We start from the raw sequence: 21,047 nt of genomic DNA on the forward strand, positions 1-21,047 counted from the left end.
GTGCTTTGAGCATTGTGCCACGAGAGCTCCTGCTTTCTAAAGCCGATAGTTTAATCTGGCTTTTAAGAGTCCCCTGACTGGCATTTCCCTGCTACGACTCTCAGAGAGGGAGTCTTTCTGTTCATGGAGCTCCCTGAAATTATTTGTGAAAATCCGGTCCTCTCCAGAAATGTCTTTGTGTGTTTTCTTTTCAGATTTTCAAAAATGTTTCCTCCAATTTCCTAACATTTCTTCTCTGCCACCATCCTCCTCCCCCTTCCAAAGTCCCTGGGTGGTGCCAACAGTGAACGTGTTTGGCTGCTGACCGAAAGGTCGGAGGCTTGAGTCTATACGGAGCTGATTGGGGCTAGAGGTCTAGTGATCTATGTCTAGAATATCAGCCATTGAAACTCCGTCGGAGCACAGCTCCCCTCTCGCACGCCTGGGGTGGCCGTGAGTCAGAATTCACTGGCGAGGCACCTGGTTCCCCACTCTGGCTCTTTTTCCCATTGATGTCACCCCTGCGCACCTGCTTCCAGTTTCCAGGCCTGAGGCCCCTGCACCTTGGCTGCATCACTCAGAGGTGCCACTAGGGGGTGCTGGATGCACATAGCTGAGAAGGCCTAGGCCTAGGTCCCTGCAGGTGCTGGAAAGGGGCAACAACAATTGCTTGTTAAAGTTCATTAACTTGGAAAAGGGAGGTAAGCTGGCCCTGTCTCTAGCACTAGTTAGTAGCAACCCGGGAAGGGGGCACCTCCTGGGACCTGGTTCTGGTGTAGGCTCTCCTCTCCTCCAGCTGGTCCATCCCAGACGGGCCTTCAGGCACACGGCACACAGCACACACCCTGAGTACCGGGGGACATGGCGCATGCTTGGAGCATGCCTTTGGCCAGCAGAGTAGACACAGTCAAGGCCAACAGGACGCCGTCACTGTCTGGTGAGCTGGGGTGACCAAGTTCATCTCTGCAGAAGTCCTAGAAAGGACGACCAACCCTGGACCCCCACTTGATACTAAAATTTGTGAAGTGGACCCTTTTAGTAACCTCCAGTTGTGGTGGCTCACTGCTAGAGTGCTCGCCTTCTGCGTGGGAGACCCGAGATGGGTCACGGCCACCACACCTCAAGCTCAGCCCCCACCCCTCTGTCCATGGAGGCCGGTGTGTTGTGGGGACACTAGACAGGTGTCAGTAGACCTTCCAGACTCAGACTGGGAGGGAAGCCTGGTGGCCTACCCTCAGAAGCCAGCCGTTGAGAGCCCTCTGGGTCAGCAACAGTCCCACTGGTAACTGGTCATGGGGATGGCGCAGAACTGGGCAGGTTCCGTTCTGTTGGGCATGGGGTCACCGTGAGGGTGGCCTGCTGGATGACGGCAGTGGCCAACATGAACCAGTTCAGGACATTCACACAGTACCACGTGGCAAAACCAGGAGTGTCTTCCAGGGGACGGTAATTTTCTTAGTGCGTCTGTGGCATACACTTGCATTACCTGTTGGGTGTGTTGGTAATGTGGGGTGCACACGCACATGTGGGCCTTGCAGGAACAACAGCCAGTGCCTCCGTGTGGTGAAGTCCAAACACAACTCCGGTCCCTCCAGTGGGTCTTACCCTCTGTAGCTGCCTGCCGCTCAGCTCTCGGATAGGGATAATGGCCCCTTGTCATCAGCAAGAGGCTATCTCTTCCCTCTTCCCAGTAGTAGTGGTTGCCATTGGTGATGATTGAGTTGCCCTCCTAGGCACACTTGCTATGCCATTCTCTACCCTTTCCTGTGGAGCCTGAGTCCTCTGTCCCCTGGTCAGCCCATGGAGCTGGCTGGTCCTGGGTTTTGGGGGCAGGAACTCTCCTTGGCCCCTCCAGCCCCAGTCTCTGTGCCTCACTCACAAGCCCTGCATCTTCGAGTCTCCCCACCTCATGTGCAAGTCCACACTCACTCCGCTCCCACCTGATGCATCTTTCTAACCCAGAGCTCTTTGTGTGCGGTTGCTCGCCAAGCCCCTCCTATCTGTCTCCCCACTGCTAGGGTTCCTGGGGAATTAGCTGGTCCCTACTCCCCCTCTGGTCTTCCTCCACCTTCTTCGTCTCCCTCCATCTTCCTGTTGAAATTCACACCAACACACAATACTATTTTTTGACTGAAGAGAAAGAACTCTAACTATAATCCACATATAAATAGGAGATTGGCCAATTTCTCATCATGAGACACAGTCAGCCTTTGTCTAATTTTCTTTTTTTTCAGTCTCCTTAAACGTCTTGTAACTTTCCAATCCTACATGGTGACATCTCCCAAAGCATCTCCTTGGCTTTTCACCTAGTCCACTGGGGTCTGTCCAGAGCCACTTGGAGCTTGCACTATGTCTCCCTCTCTCTCACACAGAACATTCGGAGCCATTGCTAACCATCAGGACCACCTCCCTCTCTTGAGAGCCCCAAGTCCATCACTGCTGCAACATTGGGTCTGCTTTCTGCCTCCCTCAGCTAGGCTCCAGTGCAACCCCTCCTGTTCATGGAGACAGACCGCAGCCCATGAGGGGGGAGCAGGACAGGCAGCTGGCTTGGCCGGGGGGACGCCTGTCTATGCCTATGACCCGGCCTGCTCAGGCCGCCTCTCCATCTCCTCTGGCTGCTCTCACGGAAGGGCCTGCAGCTCGCTCTCCCTGTAGATGAACCCGAGGTCTTTCTGTATGCATAATGCCATTCGTCTGTTGGGTCCGTTGTCTTCCTTCAAGGTTTCAGCTGCACTATTGCTTCTCAGAACGTTCTATCCAGAGTTTAACCACAACTTTCCCCATGCCTACTGGTTCCCTAGGCAACCTAGTCAACTCACGGTTTTTGTGACCATGAGCGTGTCTCCTACCTATTGCCTCTCACTTGCCCCTCTTGCTCCTCGGCACACTTTCGGCTTTCCAACCCAGCAGACCTGGGCACTGGCTGGACTTTCTGGTTTCTTCTGGCTGTGACTTCCACATGTTTAACGGGACAGTGGAGATGATCTCAGACATCTATGAAGGTGCTGGCCTGGACGTGTTCCTCTAAATGTTACCTGTTTAATGTTCATCAGCTTTCTAAGAGGTAGCCTGTGGTAGTTAAGGTTATGTGTCAACTTGGCTGGGCCTGGTTTTGAGTGGCTGGGTAACTGGATATAGTTATTCCCCATGAGAAGACTGGTGATCAGCTCCATGTGAAATACACTGGAGTACTGAGTAGCTGCCTTAGGGATGTGGTCTGTGTCCAGTATATAAGAAAAAGCATTGAGAAAGGTCCCTGGAGCTTTTTGGAATGTTTAGATCCAGCATTTGGCCAAGTCATCAGTGAGTGGCCTGCCATGTTTTCTGCTGATCTTCAGGGTCGTCTCTGGCCTTGAACCAGTGGCCACCATGTTGTTTGATAATCTTAGGACTGTGCCATTTTATTTGTCCACCTCAGCAGCCAGTAGCTGTCTGAGTTAAGAGAAGCCTCTAGCTTCAGCAGATCAAGAGCAAGAGGTAGAGCTGGAGCCCAAGGTCAAGGGGCTTTCACCCAGCCTCTAGAGCCAGCACTTGAACTTGGGTGCTAGCCTCCTAAACTGTAAGGGAATAAATTCCTGTTTGTTCAAGCCATCCACCTGTGGTATTTCTGTTGGAGTGGTACTAGGTAACCAAAACCTGGTACCTAGAGGGGCTGTGGATCTTACGTAGCATCACAGCTCCTACCTCCTCCTGGTCCAGGAGACTGGTGCTTATTTTTCTGCTCCGCATCCCCTGAGGCTGAGACGGACTCAGGGGAAGGAAGCTGGGTGCTGGGGGCACCCATCTACTCTCACGGCTTCTCTAACTGGGTGCTGTCTGCTCCAATCTTGCCTTGTTCTGCTGTTTCCAGGAGGGAAGCTCCAGGAAGGTAAGTCAGCCGTGAGAGAGAAGTAAAACATGGCGGCAGAAGCCCACCGTCCTCTGAGACCCCACGCTCCTGAGGGCAGTTCTGCAGCAGACAGCTTGTGGGTGCTCTTGTGGTTGGTTTAACACCAGCTGCATCTTCTCCAAAACACCTGTTTGGATGACTAGAAATACATGGCAAGAGATTAACCTTGAAGGAAGTGGTCTCATCTGAAAACAAGCACAGGAACACGGGGGATTCTGCGTTTTCTGCCTGATGACACCTGCTTCTCTCTCAAGCAGGGGGTTCAGCACCATCAATTCTGAGCGGCTTTCCATGAACCCAGCCCCTCAGGCTGAGTGGCTGTCCCTATGGTGCTGCCATAGCAGCTGGCATGGTTCTGTGGGGCGGGGCACGTAGCACAGAGCACCTTCCACGGGCCGCCCCCCGCCCCCGGTGGATGCGAACACTTTGATGGAAGTTGCGGGGTGCATCCCTGTATTCTCAGTGCCTGGCAGAGGGCCTGACCCAGAATGAGGGCTCCTGTGTGTGTGTGTTTGGGTGTGTATGAAGGAGGGGAGGAGGAAAAAAGAGGTGCAGGGGAGAAGTGAGAAGGGAAGAAAGAAAGGTCTGCCAGTCTACTCACACAAGGAGCCCAGAGGGACCAGGGCAGCCCGCCAGAACCTTAGGTCCCCTTTCGGGACCCGGGATTTCTAGCCCATGAAGCACATTTTCCACACATCCACGTGCCAGTGGAGAGTGTGTACTGCACCGGTTTCCCAGGACCTTGCCAAGGTGTGAAATCCCGCATGCTGGGAAAGTGAGTCCCTATCACCCTCGCCCTCCTCCAGCTTGAGGTGCCACCGTGCCCAGAGCCCTGCCCTCAGGGCCTGCCCCACGCCGCCTCTGCCTGAGCCTGCAGCCACGGGTCAGCCAGCTTCCTCGGCACTGTTGGCGCGTGCCAGCTCTCCTGTTAGCAGGCCCTGCTCTCCCAGGCAGGTGCCGCTGAGGCCGGCCCTGGGCATGGGTCCAGTGGGAGCAGACGAGGAGAAGGAGGCAGATCCTGAGGAGGGCGGGCCTGCAGGACAACTGCTTCACTGGGCTCTGGGCATTGCCCCCAGGGAAGGGAGGGGCTCCATCTCCAGCAGGGGAGTGGGAGCAGGCCACTCTGCAGGCCAGGGGCGTCCTGGGGAACCTGGGCTCACAGTTCTCTAATACATGTGCCATAAATCTTCATGCTGAGGCGAAGGACCCACTCACTTTGTATCAGAACCCTGATCTGGGATAGTTCTGCCTCAGCTGCAAACAGCCTTCTTTGAAATTCTGTTACACAACCAAGTCTGGTGCCTGTCTGCCCCTCTGCAGAGCCTGGGCATCTCACACCTGTCTGTACTCTGTCTGCCCCTCTGCAGAGCCTGGGCATCTCGTACCTGTCTGTACTCTGTCTGCCCCCTCTGCAGAGCGTGAGGGTCTCTTTAAATGCTGCCCGAGAGGCTCACTGACTCAGCTCTAATTAGAGCTCAGTCACCATTTCCCCTCCATGGCGCTTAGCAATATCTTCCAGACCCCAGCCCTTAACCTCTCAAAGCTAGTCTGCCAGAGGTAAAATCCTGGGCCACTGCATATCTCTATTATTCTAGCCATCCCTGGGCCCATCAGGCCACCAGTGACGGGATTCTCATTGACGTACAGCCAGCAAGCGATCTGCATGCACACTCTCCTTATTAGAATTGGGCCGAGCAGTCATTTCCAACACCAAGTGTCCTGCCCTGCATCCTAGAGACAGAGCCTGAGGCAGGGAAGCCAGTGGATGAGATCTACAGGTGATCTCTGGCTTACAGCAGGGTTCCCTTCCAACAACTCTGTCGTACATCGCTTCGGACAAAGTTGAGTGCCTCACTTTTTCTCAGTTTTCATGATTTTAGTTCTCTTGTTGCTGCCTTTTATTTGTTGTTGTCAGGTCAGTTCTGACTCACATGACCCCACGTACAACAGAACGAAACACTGCCCAGTCGTGCACCATCCTCACAATCCACACTACAGTCCTTGCAGTATTCTCTGCCAACACCACAACTCAAAGACATCAACTCTTCTTCTGTCTTCCTTATTCACTGTCCATCTTTCACATGGATATGAGGCGATTAAAAATACCATGGCTTGAGTTAGGTGCACCTTAGTCTTCAAAGTGATGTCTTTGCTCCTTAACTCTTTAAAAAGGTCTTCTGCAGAAGATTTGCCAAGTGCAGTACAATGTCTGATTTCTTGACTGCTCCTTCCATTATGTTTATATATGTATATGTATAAAATCAGTCTGTTCTTAGATGCTGCCTTTATGGAAGCTGTTGGTACCCCTACCATATAGATAGACAGACAGATAGATGGATATGTATGTATGTGTATGTTATAAGTATGTACGTATATATGTTAATGTATGTATATCCAGCAGATGAAAGGTCTGATCTACAAATGGAGTTGGCTTATGTAATTGGACCAAACATTTCAACATCAAGTGAATTACAAAGGAACTATGTTGTTGTTGTTGTTATGTGCCATTGAGTCGTTCTCGACTCACAGCAACCTCTCCTTGGGTTCCCGAGGTGGTATCACTAAGGAAGTAGATTGCCCAACCTTCCTTCCAAGGAGTGGCTGGTGGGTTTGAACTGCCAGCCTTCTGCTTAGCAGTCAGATGCCTTAGGCACTGTGCCACCAGAGCTGGTGGTAAATTATTGACCTGTGTATGTGTGTAAGGGTCCCAGTTGACCCTCAGGAACTTAGAGCAGCTTTTACTGTCCTCAGCACCGCTGCCAACACCCTTCTCTCGGAGAGGTGAGGAGACACGAACGTCAAAGCAGAAACAGGACAAGTTTAGTCCTGCTTCCCTTAACCTACAACAGAGCGCTCAAGCTTTTATGGGGCGGTCAAATCAGAGAACAGATCTGAAACCTGGTGACTCATCACAGAAGAATGGTCCCTGAAGAAACTGCCTGGAAATCCAGGGAATTAAGAGAGCATTTGTATGCATGAGGGATTTAGTGTGAAAGTGTGTTTTGAACGGAGCACAGACATGACCTTGAAAACAACAGAAGATAAATTAGTGCTGGGGGGTGGGGGGAGTGAACCGATTGCTTCACCAAGACCAGACTGTCCTCACACACTGCAAACCACAGCCAGAGGCTGAGGCTATCTTTCATAAAACATCTATCTGCATAAGCCAAGGGAAGTCAATAACCTCAAAGACACCTGTGCGGACACTGAAGACTTCACAACATCTCACAAATAAGAAGTAATGCCCATGCCCAGCCAGGCATCTTCTCAGCAGGGCACATCTGTAATCAGGGCACATCAGAGGAGAGAAAGTGAGTGCACAAGAGCTGAAGTATTATTTCAAGACAAAAAAAAAAAAAAAACATTTTGGGAGATCTGCAAATGGCCAGCAGCTCTGGTGGTGTAGTGCCTAAGCCATTTGCCTGCTAACCAGAAGGCTGGCGGTTCAAACCCACCAGCCACTCCTTGAAAGGAAGGTTGGGCAATCTACTTTCGTAGTGATACTGCCTCGGAAACTAAAGGAGGGGTCGCTATGAGTCAGAGGTGACTCAATGGCACATAATGACAACAGCAAATTGCCAACAAGTGTCATACAACAAAGAAATTATTTCCAAGTGCCATTTAAGTACTATTTATTTTGACTATCACAGACCTAAAGAACAAATTATATATTCAAAATCAATTTATTTTACTTATTAATTTTCAAATATAAATTTTTGTGTTAACTTTAAAATTTGAGTGTAAATTTTATTTCTTTTAATTAATTTATTTATTTTTTAGTTTCAGGAGAACCAAATTTTAAAAGTATATAATTTTATATCCACGTAAAATGAAACTGCAACAACTAAGTGAAGTGTGAAAACAAAAGCACAAAGAAGATAAAAGGAGTAAGATTTGTGAGTCTCTGAAGACAACTCCAAAATTAACTTCTGTTTTAAAGCACAGCACATCAGAAGAGACATCTTCCATTGGACATTGACATTTAATAGGTGCAAATCCTTGTGCTGGTACTGCTAGTGCTGAGGTTACTGATGGCAATATAGAAATAAAGAGTTTGTCCCAAATTCTTCATTCATCCCTTGCTGCAGGTAAAAATGAATGAGGTCGGAAGTGGAACTGTTGTAAAAGCTGAAATTGTTGCATTTGCAAGTTCAATAAATAACGAATACAGATCCTGCTTTGTGGAGTGATTTTTCTTCTAATGATGTAAATTATTAGATTGAAAGAGGGCCAAGGGATTGTCAGCATCACAGTGGACCATTTGAAAATTAGTGTCAAAGATTTCTGGATGTTAAACAAGGTTCCATAGCCACAATGTATTTCTAGGGTGTAAAGCTCATGGTGGAAATTATAGGAGAGAGTGACTTATTTTTTTTTTTTTAATATTTAGTCATTTCTTACCATGTGCAGCACGCTGCAGGCCAAGTCTTTTTTTTTTTCTTTTATTGTGATTTGGGTGAAAATTTACAGAGCAAATTCATTTTCCATACAGCAGTTCACATATACTTTGTCTCATGACATTGACTACAATTTACCACAATGAAACAGCTCGCCTCCCACTTCCTCCCCATAGTTACCTCTTCCCTGTGTCCATCCCTCCATGCACTCCTGCCCCCTGAGCTGTCTCCCTGTGCATAAGCAGCCCTTCTTTCTCCCATGATTGTTCTCTCCAAGGAGTGTATCTATCTACCTCAGGTAAATGTTCAACTCATATGCCTGTCTTTTGTTTGGCTGGAAGCCACAGGTGTGGGTTCAATTCCAGACCTGAAGGGCAGCTAGGGGCCAGTCTCAGTGGTTCTACCAGGCTCTATCGGACCAGCAAATCTGGTCCCCCCCTTTTTTTTTATCCAAATGAGTTTGAGTTTTGTTCCACATTGTTCTCCCTCTCTATCTAGGATCTCCTACATAGATCCCCTTCCAAGTGGTTGATAGTGATAGCCGGGCACCATCTAGTTCTTCTGGTCTCTTAGTCATATAGGCTGAGGATTGCATGGTGTACCAGTCATGAGGACTAATTGTTTCCATGAATCTTTGGTCTTCTTCATTTTTCTGGATGAGGAAAGACCCATTGTTGCATTTAGATGGCAGCTTGCAAGCTTTTAAGATCCCAGTCGCTACTAGCCACAGTAGGAAGTGGAACAATGTTTTGTGTAGTATGTTATGCCAATTGAGCTTGATGTCCCCTATGACTATGGTCCCAAGCCCACAGGTTCAACTACTTGGTCCCTCTGGGTAGCTGGCTGTGACCAAGAAGTGACTACAACCTTGCCCCTTGTCAGCTCTACTATATACCTGGGAATTCAGATCATACAAATACACTTATAGGACCATTGTAGGAGGGAGTGACTTTTGTATTCTCCATCCGCTGGCTCAGTATATTGTTTTGTTTCAAATTATTCAGTCCTAAATTATTTAATTCTCAATTTGCTATGGATGGATTTAGCTATCGGTGCAACTCCAATATGATTGATAAACATGAAAACAGTTCACAGAAATTGCATGTTATCATATTTAAACCAAAGGCATGGTTTTGTCTTGAGTCATGAATGGGAAACACAAATTAAGGAAGAATGTCAGTGTTGGAAACTTGTTTCTCAAGTGCCTAAGGCGTTTGACGGGAGCTCTGGTAGTGTAGTGCCTAAAGGCACTTGGCTGCTAACCAGAAGGCTGGTGGTTCAAACCTACCAGCCACTCCTCTGAAGGAAGATGGGGCAATCTACTTCCATAGTAATACTGCCTCAGAAACCCAAGGAGGGGTCGCTATGAGTCGGGTCTGACTCGACGGCATATAACAACAACAATAAGGCATTTGTCTGCTAACCAGAAGGCTGATGATTCAAACCCACCAGCCACTACTTAGAAGGAATATTGAGCAATCTACCTCTGTAGGGATACTGCCTTGGAAACCCAAGGAGGGTTTGCTATGAGTTGGACCCGACTGGGCAGCAATGAGTTTGGTTTTGGTTTTTTTGGTTGTTGTCATTATAACAATTGCTGAACATGGACTGTCATTTTGAGGAAGAAATGAAATGTTTGGGTTCTGCAAAAATGGAAATTTAAAGGAAGACTTGAGCCTGCTGCTCAGTTTGGTCCATTTTTAGCAGGTCTTATCTCAAAACATGATAACCCAGGAAAAGGCAACCCACTGTATACGTCTAAAGCAATGTATAAAGAATTCATAAACTAAATGACTGATAAAGTTTGAACAACTATTTTCAGTGAAATATGTATAGTTCAGTGTTTCAGACTGTCTATAGATTTCACTCCTGATCTTTCTCACACAAATCACCTAACTATTGATTTAAGATACTTGTCTCCAACAGATGGAAGACCTATTGAGCAGTTTAGCACATTGACTACTTAAAAAGTCATAGTGGTGGAGAAGTTGAAAATCAAGTACTTCATTTTTCTAAGTGTGGAGGCCAGATCAATGACAATCTGCCTTTGTATCAGGGTGTTATAAATGCATACACAGAAAATTTTAGGAAGTAATGAATATGCCATTTTCTTACCATGTGCTGTGCATTTACCTAATCTTGTAGGATGGAGTGCGTGGATTGTTGTCTAGAAACAGTTGATCTTTTTCTACCATTCAGTTACCCTACATACTTTTTTTTACCACCTCTACTCACCAATGGGGAGCTCTGGTAGCATAGCGGCTAAGGCACTTGACTGCTAACCAGAAGGCTGGCGGTTCAAATCCACCAGCCACTCCTCGGAAGGAAGGTTGGGCAATCCTACTTCCGTAGTGATACTGCCTCGGAAACCCAAGGAGGGGTCGCTATGAGTTGGGGCCGACTCGACGGCAAATAACAACAACAACAACAACTCACCAATGAGCAGTTCTAACATATATTTATGCAATGACTGAGTATCAAAATGCCTTTCTAATACACACATATAACAACGAGTGCATTCTTGGAGTCATACACTCAGATTCCAGATGCCTTAGAAAATATTGCTGAAGACTAGAGAGAGAAAGGAGACACCACAAGAGAAAGTAAAAATACCACCCACACAGTGCAAACACTTGAGAGATGTGGTCACATGGAATGATGTGTTGAAGTGGTTTCCCCAGACAAGTCAACCTCTCCAAGACTCAGAACTAAATTTGTGTATTTATTTATTTATGTTTATTGTGCTTTGGGTATAAATTTACAAAGCAAATTTGTTTTACATTCAACAGTTCATGCACATTTGATTTCACAGCTCTAATTACCATCCACAACCATAAAAAAATCTCTCCTTCCCTTCTGTCCCTGTGACTACCCAATCCCTGTGCCCTTCTTAACTATGCATTCCTGTCCAGCCTTCCCTCTATATGAGTGCTACCTCTCTGGTGTCTCATGTCTGATTGCTCTAAGGGGTGCATCTCCCTAGAACAAGTGAGTGCATCACCCTGGGGTAGGTGTCATGCATGTAGGTCTTTCTACTGTTGGGTTGAGAGTCAACTCAGGGAAGTGAGTCCATTTCCAGGCCCAAAGGGTAACTCAGGCCCGTAGTCTCGGGGGTTCCACCAGACTCTATCCAACCAGTAATTCTGGTCATTTCTGTGTTTTTGAATTTTGTTGCACATTTTTCCTCCCACTCTAACCAAGATCTCCAGTTTTGAACCCTTTCCAAGTGGTTGGCATTAGTAGTCAGGCACAATCTAGTTCTTCTGGTCTCAGGGTCATGAAGGCCAAAGTCCTCATGGTCCATCTTATCCTTGGACTAATTGTTCCCAGATGCCTTTGATTTTCTTCACTCTTCTTTGCTTCACATGAGAGGAGACTAATAGCTGCATTTTACGTGGCTGCTCAAAAGCTTTTAAGACCCCAGTCACTACTCATCAAAGTAGGTTGTAAAACAAAATTTTTATGTACTATGTTGTGCCAATTGAGCATGATGTCCCCAGAGACTATGGTCCCAAGTCTGCAGCCTTGGTGATTCTCTTTCTCAAGGTGTTTGGTTGTCTCTGAAAAGTTACTGCAACTGTGTCTTTGTTGCTTCTGAATGTGTGTGACTAATTTTGTGGCACAAGGGCATATGTAAGATTATTTTCAGCCAAATCTATCCTTGGTGTTGGGTATATTCCTGTTTGTCTTATCTTCTCACTTATCTATGTGTGTATTCATAGCCTAATGTTTGGTGTTAGTGGTAATGCAGTGTTGTACATGTAATAGTATTTGCTTCTGTTGTCTATATTTTATGTGAATGTTTCAGTGTCCTTCCTTTCCCCATTGTCATCATGCTGGTCACAGACTCTTTCCATACCAACCCTCCCTTCATGCAAATCAACATGTGACCCCAACTAGTCTGAAATTTTCCCTCCCCTTCTCTTCCATTCCTGGCAACCAACAAAGTCAATTTCTTTCCCTCAGTAAACTTTTTCTTGACTTTTTACAATAAGGTCTCATACAATATTTGTCTTTCTGTGATTGACTTATTTAACTCAGCATAATGTCCTTCAAATTCATCCAAGTTGTGAGATGATTCGTGTATTACTCATTATTCTTTAATGTTGCATAGTATTCCATTGCATCTATCCACCATAGTTTGGTTATCCATTCATCTGTTGATGGACATTTGTTTCCATCTCTTTGCTATAGTGAATTGTGCTGCAGTGAATATGAGTGTGCATACGTCTGTTCATGTTCTGTCTTTCACCTCTTTAGGATATATTCCTAGTAATGGAACTGCTTGATCAAACGGCATTTCTATGTTCAGTTTTTTAAGGAAATTTCATACCATTTTCCATAATGGTTGTACCATTTTACAGTCCCACCAGCAGTGTATGAGAGTCCCAATCTCTCCACAACCTCGCCAGCATTTGTCATTTCTGTGTCATTGAACTTTGCTATTATTGCTGGGTTGAGACAGTATCTCATTGCTGTTTTGATTTACATCTCTCTAATGGCTAATGATCGTGACGATTTCCTTATGTGTTTGGTAGCCACCTGCATATCGTCTTTAGTGAAGTGTCTGTTCATGTCTCTTGCCCATTTTTGAATTGGGTTGTTTGTCTTTTTGGTGTTGAGGTGCTGAAGTTTTGTATAAATTTTGGAGATGTGTCACAGCCAAATATTTTTTCCCAATCTGTAGATTCTCTTTTCATCCTTTTGGAGAAGTCTTCTGATGCACATAAGAATTTAATTTTTAAAAGGTCCTGGTCATCTAGCTTCTCTTCCACTGCCTGTGCATTTTGGGTTATGCTTGATAGTCTATTTGTGCCATAGATTAGGGGCCCTAGATTTGTCCCTATTTTATCTTTGATGAGATTTATAGTTTGGGGTTTCACATTTAAGTCTTTGATTCAACTTGAGTTCATTGGATCAAGGTATGATCCAGCGGGGTGAGGTATGGGTCTTGTTTCATTTTTCTGAATTTTGCCAACACTACTTGTTAAAGAGGCTATCTCTCCCCCATTTAATGGGTTTTGGTCCTTTGTCAAAGATCAGCTGTCCACAGATGGATGGGTCTATTTCTGGGTTTTCAATTCTCATTGACCTATCTGTCTATCATTGTACCAGTACCATGCCATTTTAACTACTGTAGCTGTATAGTAAGTTTTGAGATCTGGGAGTGTGAGACCTCCTACTTTGTTCTTCTTCAGAAGTAAATTTAAAGACATGCACAAATCTCTACCAGTCATTAATCAGGTGTTTACATAATTTAAGAGAAGATTTTGAAAGTGTTGAAAATACAACAAAATATAACCAAATACTGATTATCAAGTAGTTTACTATTACAGATACATTAGGGGAAAAAAAAAAAAAAAAGTAAATGACAGAAGTGCCCCAGAAGTGACATTGAGAGCCAGAGGTCAATTTCACATAGGCACATATGACACCATCACTGTCACAGTTGAATCTTGCGTGAAAAGAAGGGTGAAAGAGTACGGAATTCATTCAAATAGAATTTCCTTCTTAAATAATGTGGATATATCTGATGAAGAATGCATGAAGGCATCTAAGAAATTAGTACAAGTTTATCTGGATGATATAAACATAAACTTTATGGAGAAGTGTGATGATTTCATTATTACATGATAACTAAGTACAGGAAAGACAAATTTTAATCCTGTAGGCATGTATGATTCCGTAATAGAAGGTGAAATACACTGTGACTTTTTTGATGTTGAAATTGCTTTGCATATATCTTAACTCTAGTGATGACCAAACTGCACAACAGAATGCTCATTTTTATCCCTAATGAGACTCAAAAGCCCTGAGTGTGCAGTAGTGATTCATGACTCAATTCATTATCCTCATGATGTATGAGTGCACATATTGTTCAACAGCTTAACTGTGGTGAAATTATTGAAGAATTTGTAAGAGCAAAGTATAGAAAGAAATATTTTTAAGTATGACATGTAAGAGATGAGAGATTATGTAAAAATAAAATGTAATTTGCTGTAATATTTGTTTTCTGATCTTTTAATTTTCTTCAATTTTATCTTTTTATTTCTTCATTTATAATTATAGCATTTATTACCAAAAGAATCAAAATTGAAGTATGAGCTATTTAAAGCAAAATTGGTGAAAGTCAACTTTTCATTGCAGAACATCAATTGAATTTTTCATTGATTATTGAAAGAATTAAGCTTACTGATTCATTTTCTTTGTTGCAGAAAATGTTGAATATTCTTTTTTTGTAGAAAATATGGTATACAGTAAAAATATTGAAACCCCACATCCACCAAAAATTTTATAATCTAATTAATCTCATTCCACTGAAATGGCATATAACAATTTTTCATCCAATCACTGATATTATATGTGCAATTAAACAGAAGTTACATCATGGATGTCTACAATACATACACACACAGTATGCATGTCTCACGTATCCCATGGCAACATTTGAGTAAGGAGAGGAAAGGGTACCACACATTATCAGTGCTTAGGGCCCTCCCACGCTTTAGCCTCTGGCCCTGGTATCTGTGCTCACTTGTGAGGAAGACAGAGAAAAAATAAGAAGAGCAGGAAACTGATGAGACTCCGTGGTGTGTATGTACTAGTGGTGAGCATTTCATTTTTCTCCAGAAGTTGCCTGGTGCCCAGGGGATTGGAGTTTCCAGTGGAGAGACAATCTGTCAACCAGCTTCCAGAGTAGGGTTGAAGTCAGCATTCAAGTCTGAATTCAGGTTGGTATATAGGGATCAAAGATCAGGCAGAAAAGCTAGGCTCACTGGGGAGAATTCCCCCTATTTTTTCTAGAGAACTCTCCTTCCATATTCCAGACTCAGGCTCAGAGGGACTTCCCAGTTCTCTCATTAGACACACATTCTTTAGAAAATATGCAAAATGGCCAGGACATTACAAGAGGCATCGAGATACAAGAGAGGAGTGAGAATATTAGTTGAAGGGTGGAGGAAGGTACAGGAATGCAGCTACAGCAGGAGATAGGAACCTTAACTCAAGGGGAGATAGGGAGATGGGGAGGATGAGAAAGAGAGGGACCTGCAAGCTCAAGAAGGAAGGGAGAAAGGAAGAGGAACAGGGAGTCTGAGCAAAGGGTGAGCAGAGAGCAGCAAGCCCAGAGCCACCAGACGGGTCCAAGGATTGACGGGCACGTGCACCAGGCCGGTTTCCCTTCTCCGTCCTCCACAGCCCAGCGACAGCTGGCTCAGGAAGAGCCTGTGGGTGGACTAGAGAAAGGCACCTTCTCTGGGCTTCTGAGTTAAAGAAAAGGCCAGAACAGACCCATGAACAGGGTTTGGTGAACAGGGCGAGGTGAGATTGGAGAGCCCACTGTCATCTCATCTAGAACCTGTGTGGCATGAAATATTCTTGGACATGCAGGGTGGCTCTGCCTCCACTCCGGACAGGAAGGTAGTACTCACACTGTGTTATTGGAGCCACACTGCGGGGTGGGGCAGAGTTGGGAGGATCCTTCAAGCTATCCCCTTCCTTCTAAGCCTTTCCTCTAACAAGACCTGAGTTCCTACAACAACATTGCTGAACAGCCTGCCCAGGAATTACAAAGGATTCCAAAGTCAAGGTGATAACCTCTTCTTTCTTGATTCTGCCAATAGAGAAAATCGATGGGAAGGAACACATACAGTTGGGCTATGATGAAACGTGAGGTCCAAGTCTGGGAGGAGTGCTAACAGAAAAGGTTGGTTTAAGCAGCTGTGAAACACAAGATGTTCTCCCTACAATCAATCATTTACTTCTTATTTGTCTACATAACCACCACAAGGGGAAGAGGCTTAAGTAACATCCTAAAGATTAACAGAAGGAACCTTCTACCCTAATAAAATCCCCAAATAGTCCACCTTCTCCATCCCACCAGGATTTGTCAGATGAAAAGCACTCCAACACCCATGTCATCTCTCCAGGTTGGTTCAGAGGCCCACCATACACAAAAAGCATATGCCCACAGCAGCAATGGGCCAGGATGATATGATATCCAACCAGGACAAGAGGGCCTGTGGGGATTTCTAAGTGCATATGGCAACCCAGTCAATAAATGGCAGAATATTCTATGATAGCCGTAGGACCAATGATGAAGGAGCAGAGTAAGTACTGTGACAGTGTTCTATGGCTGTGGAGCTAGCTCACCCCCTCTCTCCAGCATCCTGCCTCCCCGGGAAAATATAAATAATTGGAATAATAGAACTGCTACACAAATATATACACTTCTTTCATCTAATTCTACCAACATTGCTAAGATGTGATTTTGGGTTCAAATGTGGCAACAAGCAGAAACTAAGCCTATGATAGTCTAATGGGCAGAGAACAGGTCTCTTGCTTGGTGTGTCTACTTCCAAGGCCTGAGTGGGATCTGTACACATGATTTGATGTTTGCAATGATGATAATGACAAGACGGGACTTAGGACTGCCAGGTTATGGAATAATCCATAATGAAGATGATTCTACCTGAAGAGAAGAGCTAGCCTTTGAGGAGCTGACAGCAGTGTTTCACCCCATCTAGAAAGGCCTCCTTGAATTTGTCATTCCTGAGAGTGAAGATGAAAGGGTTCAGGAAAGGGGTCACCACGGAAATCAGCAGGAAAACAATCTTGTTGTACTCAGCTGCCTGTGTTTGCTTGGGTTTCACATACAGGAAGAAGCAAGTGCCATAGCCAATGACCACAAAGGTAAAGTGGGAGGCACATGTGGAGAAAGCTTTCCTCTGGCCAGAGGCTGAGGGGATCCTGAGGATGGTGGAGATGATGTAGGTGTAGGAGACGATCGTAGGGATCAAGGAGCCAACAACAATGAAGACAGCCATTAAGAAGAGGACAAACTCTGTGAACAGAGTGTCGTCACAGGATAGTTTGAGCAATTGTCCTCTGTCGCAGAAAAAATGGTCTAACACGTTGGATTTGCAGAAGGTAAACTGAAACGTGGCATAGACGGGCCAGATTTCAGAAAGGAACCCAAACACCCATGAAGCAATCACAGCCCAGGTGCAAGTGCAGCTGTTCATGATGATGTTGTACCTCAGAGGGTTACAGACAGCCACGTAACGGTCCACAGCCATCACCCCCAGTAATGCAAACTCTGCAGTCCCCATGGCAAGGAACAAGAAGAGCTGAGCAATGCAGGCAGTCAGCGATATTGTCTGCATCCTAGAGAGCAGCAGCCCCCAGAGCATCATGGGAACAATAGCGGTGGTGGTCATGCTCTCTAGGACAGAGAGGTGGCCAAGGAAGAAGTACATAGGGGAATGCAGACGCTTATCAATGCAGACAATCACAATGATGACCAAGTTTCCCATTATTGTCACTGAGTAAAGGAAGAAGAATATAGTAAAAAGGATACGGTGCAATTCTTTTGACCCACGAAAGCCCAGAAGGCAGAATTCAGTGGCACTAGAATGATTCCCCATCAGTTAGTCCTTCCTCTGCTCCTTGTGAAAACTAGAGATCAAGGAGAGGTAACATGCTCCACATGGCCCTGCATGTGAGGAGTGAAGACAGGTCAGGATGAGGAGCTGTTTCTAACGTTGCCATCAGGTGAGATGTCCCCACTACCATGGCCGTTCCAGTACCACTTCCTGTCAGCTGGACTCTGACTCATGGCGATCTCACATGTGTTGGAGTAGAACTGTGTTCACAGAGTTTTCAATGGTTGATTTCTTGGAAATAGATGACCAGCCCTTTTACCCAAGGCACCTCTGAGGGGACTCGAACCTCTGAACCGTCAGTGAGCAGATGAACACATTGACTATTTGTACCACCCAGGGCCTCCATGATGGACAACGTCCGGTCTGAATGTTAAGTCCCCCAAGGTCTATAAATCAATTTGCTGGAAGTGAGCTCCTGTGATGTGAGGATTTCTCCCAGCCATATTGCAGGGGCAGGAGCTAAGCCCCTTCAAGCAGCCACTTTTGAAGCTGAGTTAATCTTCTGAACATGAGATTGTCCTACTTCCTATTCCATTGACAGTATCAAATCCACCTCTTACCAGATGACATAGTGACCTCAAATGTCCTTATGATGTTGATATCTGAGGGACAGAACGCTGAAGTCCTCCTCTGTACTGCATAAACACAACCTGGGCCAGAATAAATGATCAGAGGGCCCAGGACCAACATCTCTGCATCCCCCACGTTCCAAAATACCTCGACTTCAGGGAAGCAAATGGGAATCTGTGGTCCTCAGCTCTGCCATGGTATCAATCCCACAGAAAATCTTGGGACCATTGCTAAGAGCAGATGCATTTTTCTCTGACCCTATTTTCCTCAGAAAGCGTAGGATGAAGTAAAGATGCCACCTGGACAGACCAGAGATAAATCTGAGTTCCCAGCTGCTTAGGACACCTAGGCCTCGACCCTTGGCATCCTCCAGCCCATCCTCACTCAAGTGCCACCTCCTGGGGGGACCCTTCCCAATAACCTACCCACAGAAGGGAAGACACACTCACTATGGGACTTCAGTCTTCTTCTTACTGCTTATGATGACCTGATGTTTTATTATACACTTAATTATTTATTCCATTCCTTAATTTGATATTAAACAAATGTAACCATGAAGAAAGCAAAGGAAAATCCTTGACGTGTGGAGTTTATCTTCAAGGAGGAGGTGGGAACTAGACCAGAGACATATCTACAGAAAATAGCACCTACGGTCAGCATGAATTGTGCCTCTGTCCAAGCATCTGACACCTACTTTTCAGATAACTTTACCATAACATCAGCTCAAAAATACAAGTCAAGCCTATTAATCTTTTACTTAGTATATATGGCACTACATGAAAATGACAACTTCACCTTCCTGGCTTCCACCGATGACTCTCTGTCTAGGATGTTCTCAGTCATTGTTTTCAATTTCTTCTCTTTCTACACTCAATAGAGCAAGATCACACAGTCTGCCTTGACTCGTGGAGGCCTTCACATATGAGAGTATTAGCTTTAACTTGCTGAAGGATCTCTCACAACTGAAGATTAAAACTGCAATGGTTAATAGAAATTGCTCAGTTTTGATCCCCTTCAACTGGTACTCAGGGCACATGCCATTCTCACCATGTCTTAGATACACCCCTGGCTTAGAGCACATGAAAGAGAGATCAATAAAATATGTAAGATGTTAGTAGGGTGTAAACTGTGCCACAAAAACAATAAATAAAACCAGGAAGAGAGATAGGAAATTTAATTTTATTTACTTATTAATTATTCGTCTATGACATTGGAATATAAACTCCATGAGATTGGATGGATGGAAGGATAGATAGATGGATAATTGGATGGATGGAAGATTGAATACAACTTGGTCCTGGATGGGGTCAGTTCTGCCATATCCCCTTGATCCTACTATTCTTGGTTTTCTGTCCTGCCTCAACAAATCACAACGTAAAACCTCTCACTGTGGCCATTTTACTGGTGGAGAAATAGGCTTCAAGGATGGAATTATTGGGCTAACACAATCCTCTGGTTTTACACAATTTCTGCATAATCAGGACGGGGTGAAGAGAAATGAGAGAGAAGGGTCCCGATGAGATGCAGGGAGCTGTGGGTATCCCCGAGGCTGGCAGAGCCGGGCTGACCCGCCTGCCGTCTGCTGACGTGGAAATGAGCTGTGCACTCCGCAGCCCTCTGAGCCTCTCCTCGGACTCTCGTTGCCCTCATTCTAGAAGGGCCCGAGCCCAGAGGCTCTCATGCTGATGCTCTCCTCTCTCCATCGCACATGGGAGCCCTGAGAAGACGCTTACCTCTATGTAGGGGCTTCACTGCCCCTTCCCATGCCCTCCAGGGCTCAGCCGAAGCTGCCTCCTGTCTGCCTGGAGTTGAGCTGTGCACAGGGACCAGAGGTGAGGACCAGAGGTGAGGAGGGAAACCGTCCTCAAAGAGGAACTGAGGGAAACGTCCAGAAATAGCACCGCCCTGGGGAGCTGAGGGTCTCTCCCCTGGGGACTTTCTCACCGAGGGCCCTGTTCTTAATTAGCCCCGGTTCAGGGAGTCCCTGAGCAATCAGTCTGCAAAGAGCAGAATAAACTTTGAGTTATCCCCAACTTTGGCCAATTAAGTTTCAGAACTTTTGAAAGTGTTGGTTTAATGGGAGAACCTGAGATCTCACCAGTTGGGGCTTCTCAGCACCAAGATGCTTTCCCACAAGGCCCCAGCTCTCAGTTACCAGGAGATATCTCAGAATCCACATAGCCTGCCCCCTCTCTCCTTATCCCGGCTCCCACCAAAGCTCCTCTCAGCCACTCAGGGCCAAAACCACCCACTCATCCCCCTAAATTAGACACCACAATTGGCCTCTAAAACACTTATCAAATCCCAAGAAGCCTGCATATTGGTCTCAGTCAAGAAACATCCACTGATGATTAAAACTCTGAAAAACTAAGAAGAAGGAAACATCCTCAAATGGACACATGACATCTACAACATCTTAGAGCTAACATCAAACTTACTGATGAGACTGAAAGCATTCCTTCTAAGGTAAGGAACAAGGCAAGGATATCTGTCCTCACCACTTTTATTCAACACTGCACTGCAAGTCCTTGGCAGTGCAATGACATAAGAAAATAAAAATTTTAAATCAAGTTTGGAAATAAATAAAATTCCTTATTCACAGATGACATGATTCTGTATATTGAAAATCCTAAGAAGTCTACAAAAATAAGCATTAGAATCAATAAGTGAAGTTAACAAGATCACAGAATAAAAAATCAATACACAAAAAATCTATTGTAAGAAGAACTAGATGGTGCCCAGCTACCACTGTCATCCACTTGGAAG

General features: G+C 45.4%; 1 protein-coding gene across 1 annotated transcript; it reads right to left on the reverse strand.

The window, feature by feature from the left end:
- Nucleotides 1–16,751: 16,751 nt before the first annotated feature.
- LOC103210688 (putative olfactory receptor 9A1) lies at nucleotides 16,752–17,693 on the reverse strand. Its single transcript, XM_007956603.1, has one exon. The coding sequence runs from the start codon at nucleotides 17,691–17,693 to the stop codon at nucleotides 16,752–16,754; it is 942 nt and encodes a 313-aa protein (XP_007954794.1).
- Nucleotides 17,694–21,047: the final 3,354 nt, after the last annotated feature.

This window comes from Orycteropus afer, unplaced genomic scaffold (genome assembly GCF_000298275.1).
Source record: "Orycteropus afer afer isolate SDZICR_OR568_19922 unplaced genomic scaffold, OryAfe1.0 scaffold00638, whole genome shotgun sequence".
Taxonomy (NCBI): Eukaryota; Metazoa; Chordata; class Mammalia; order Tubulidentata; family Orycteropodidae; genus Orycteropus; species Orycteropus afer.

What these genes read in the sequence shown, in the direction of transcription:
- LOC103210688 (XM_007956603.1), bottom strand. Translation starts at nt 17,693, where the DNA reads ATGGGGAATCATTCTAGTGCCACTGAATTCTGCCTTCTGGGCTTTCGT.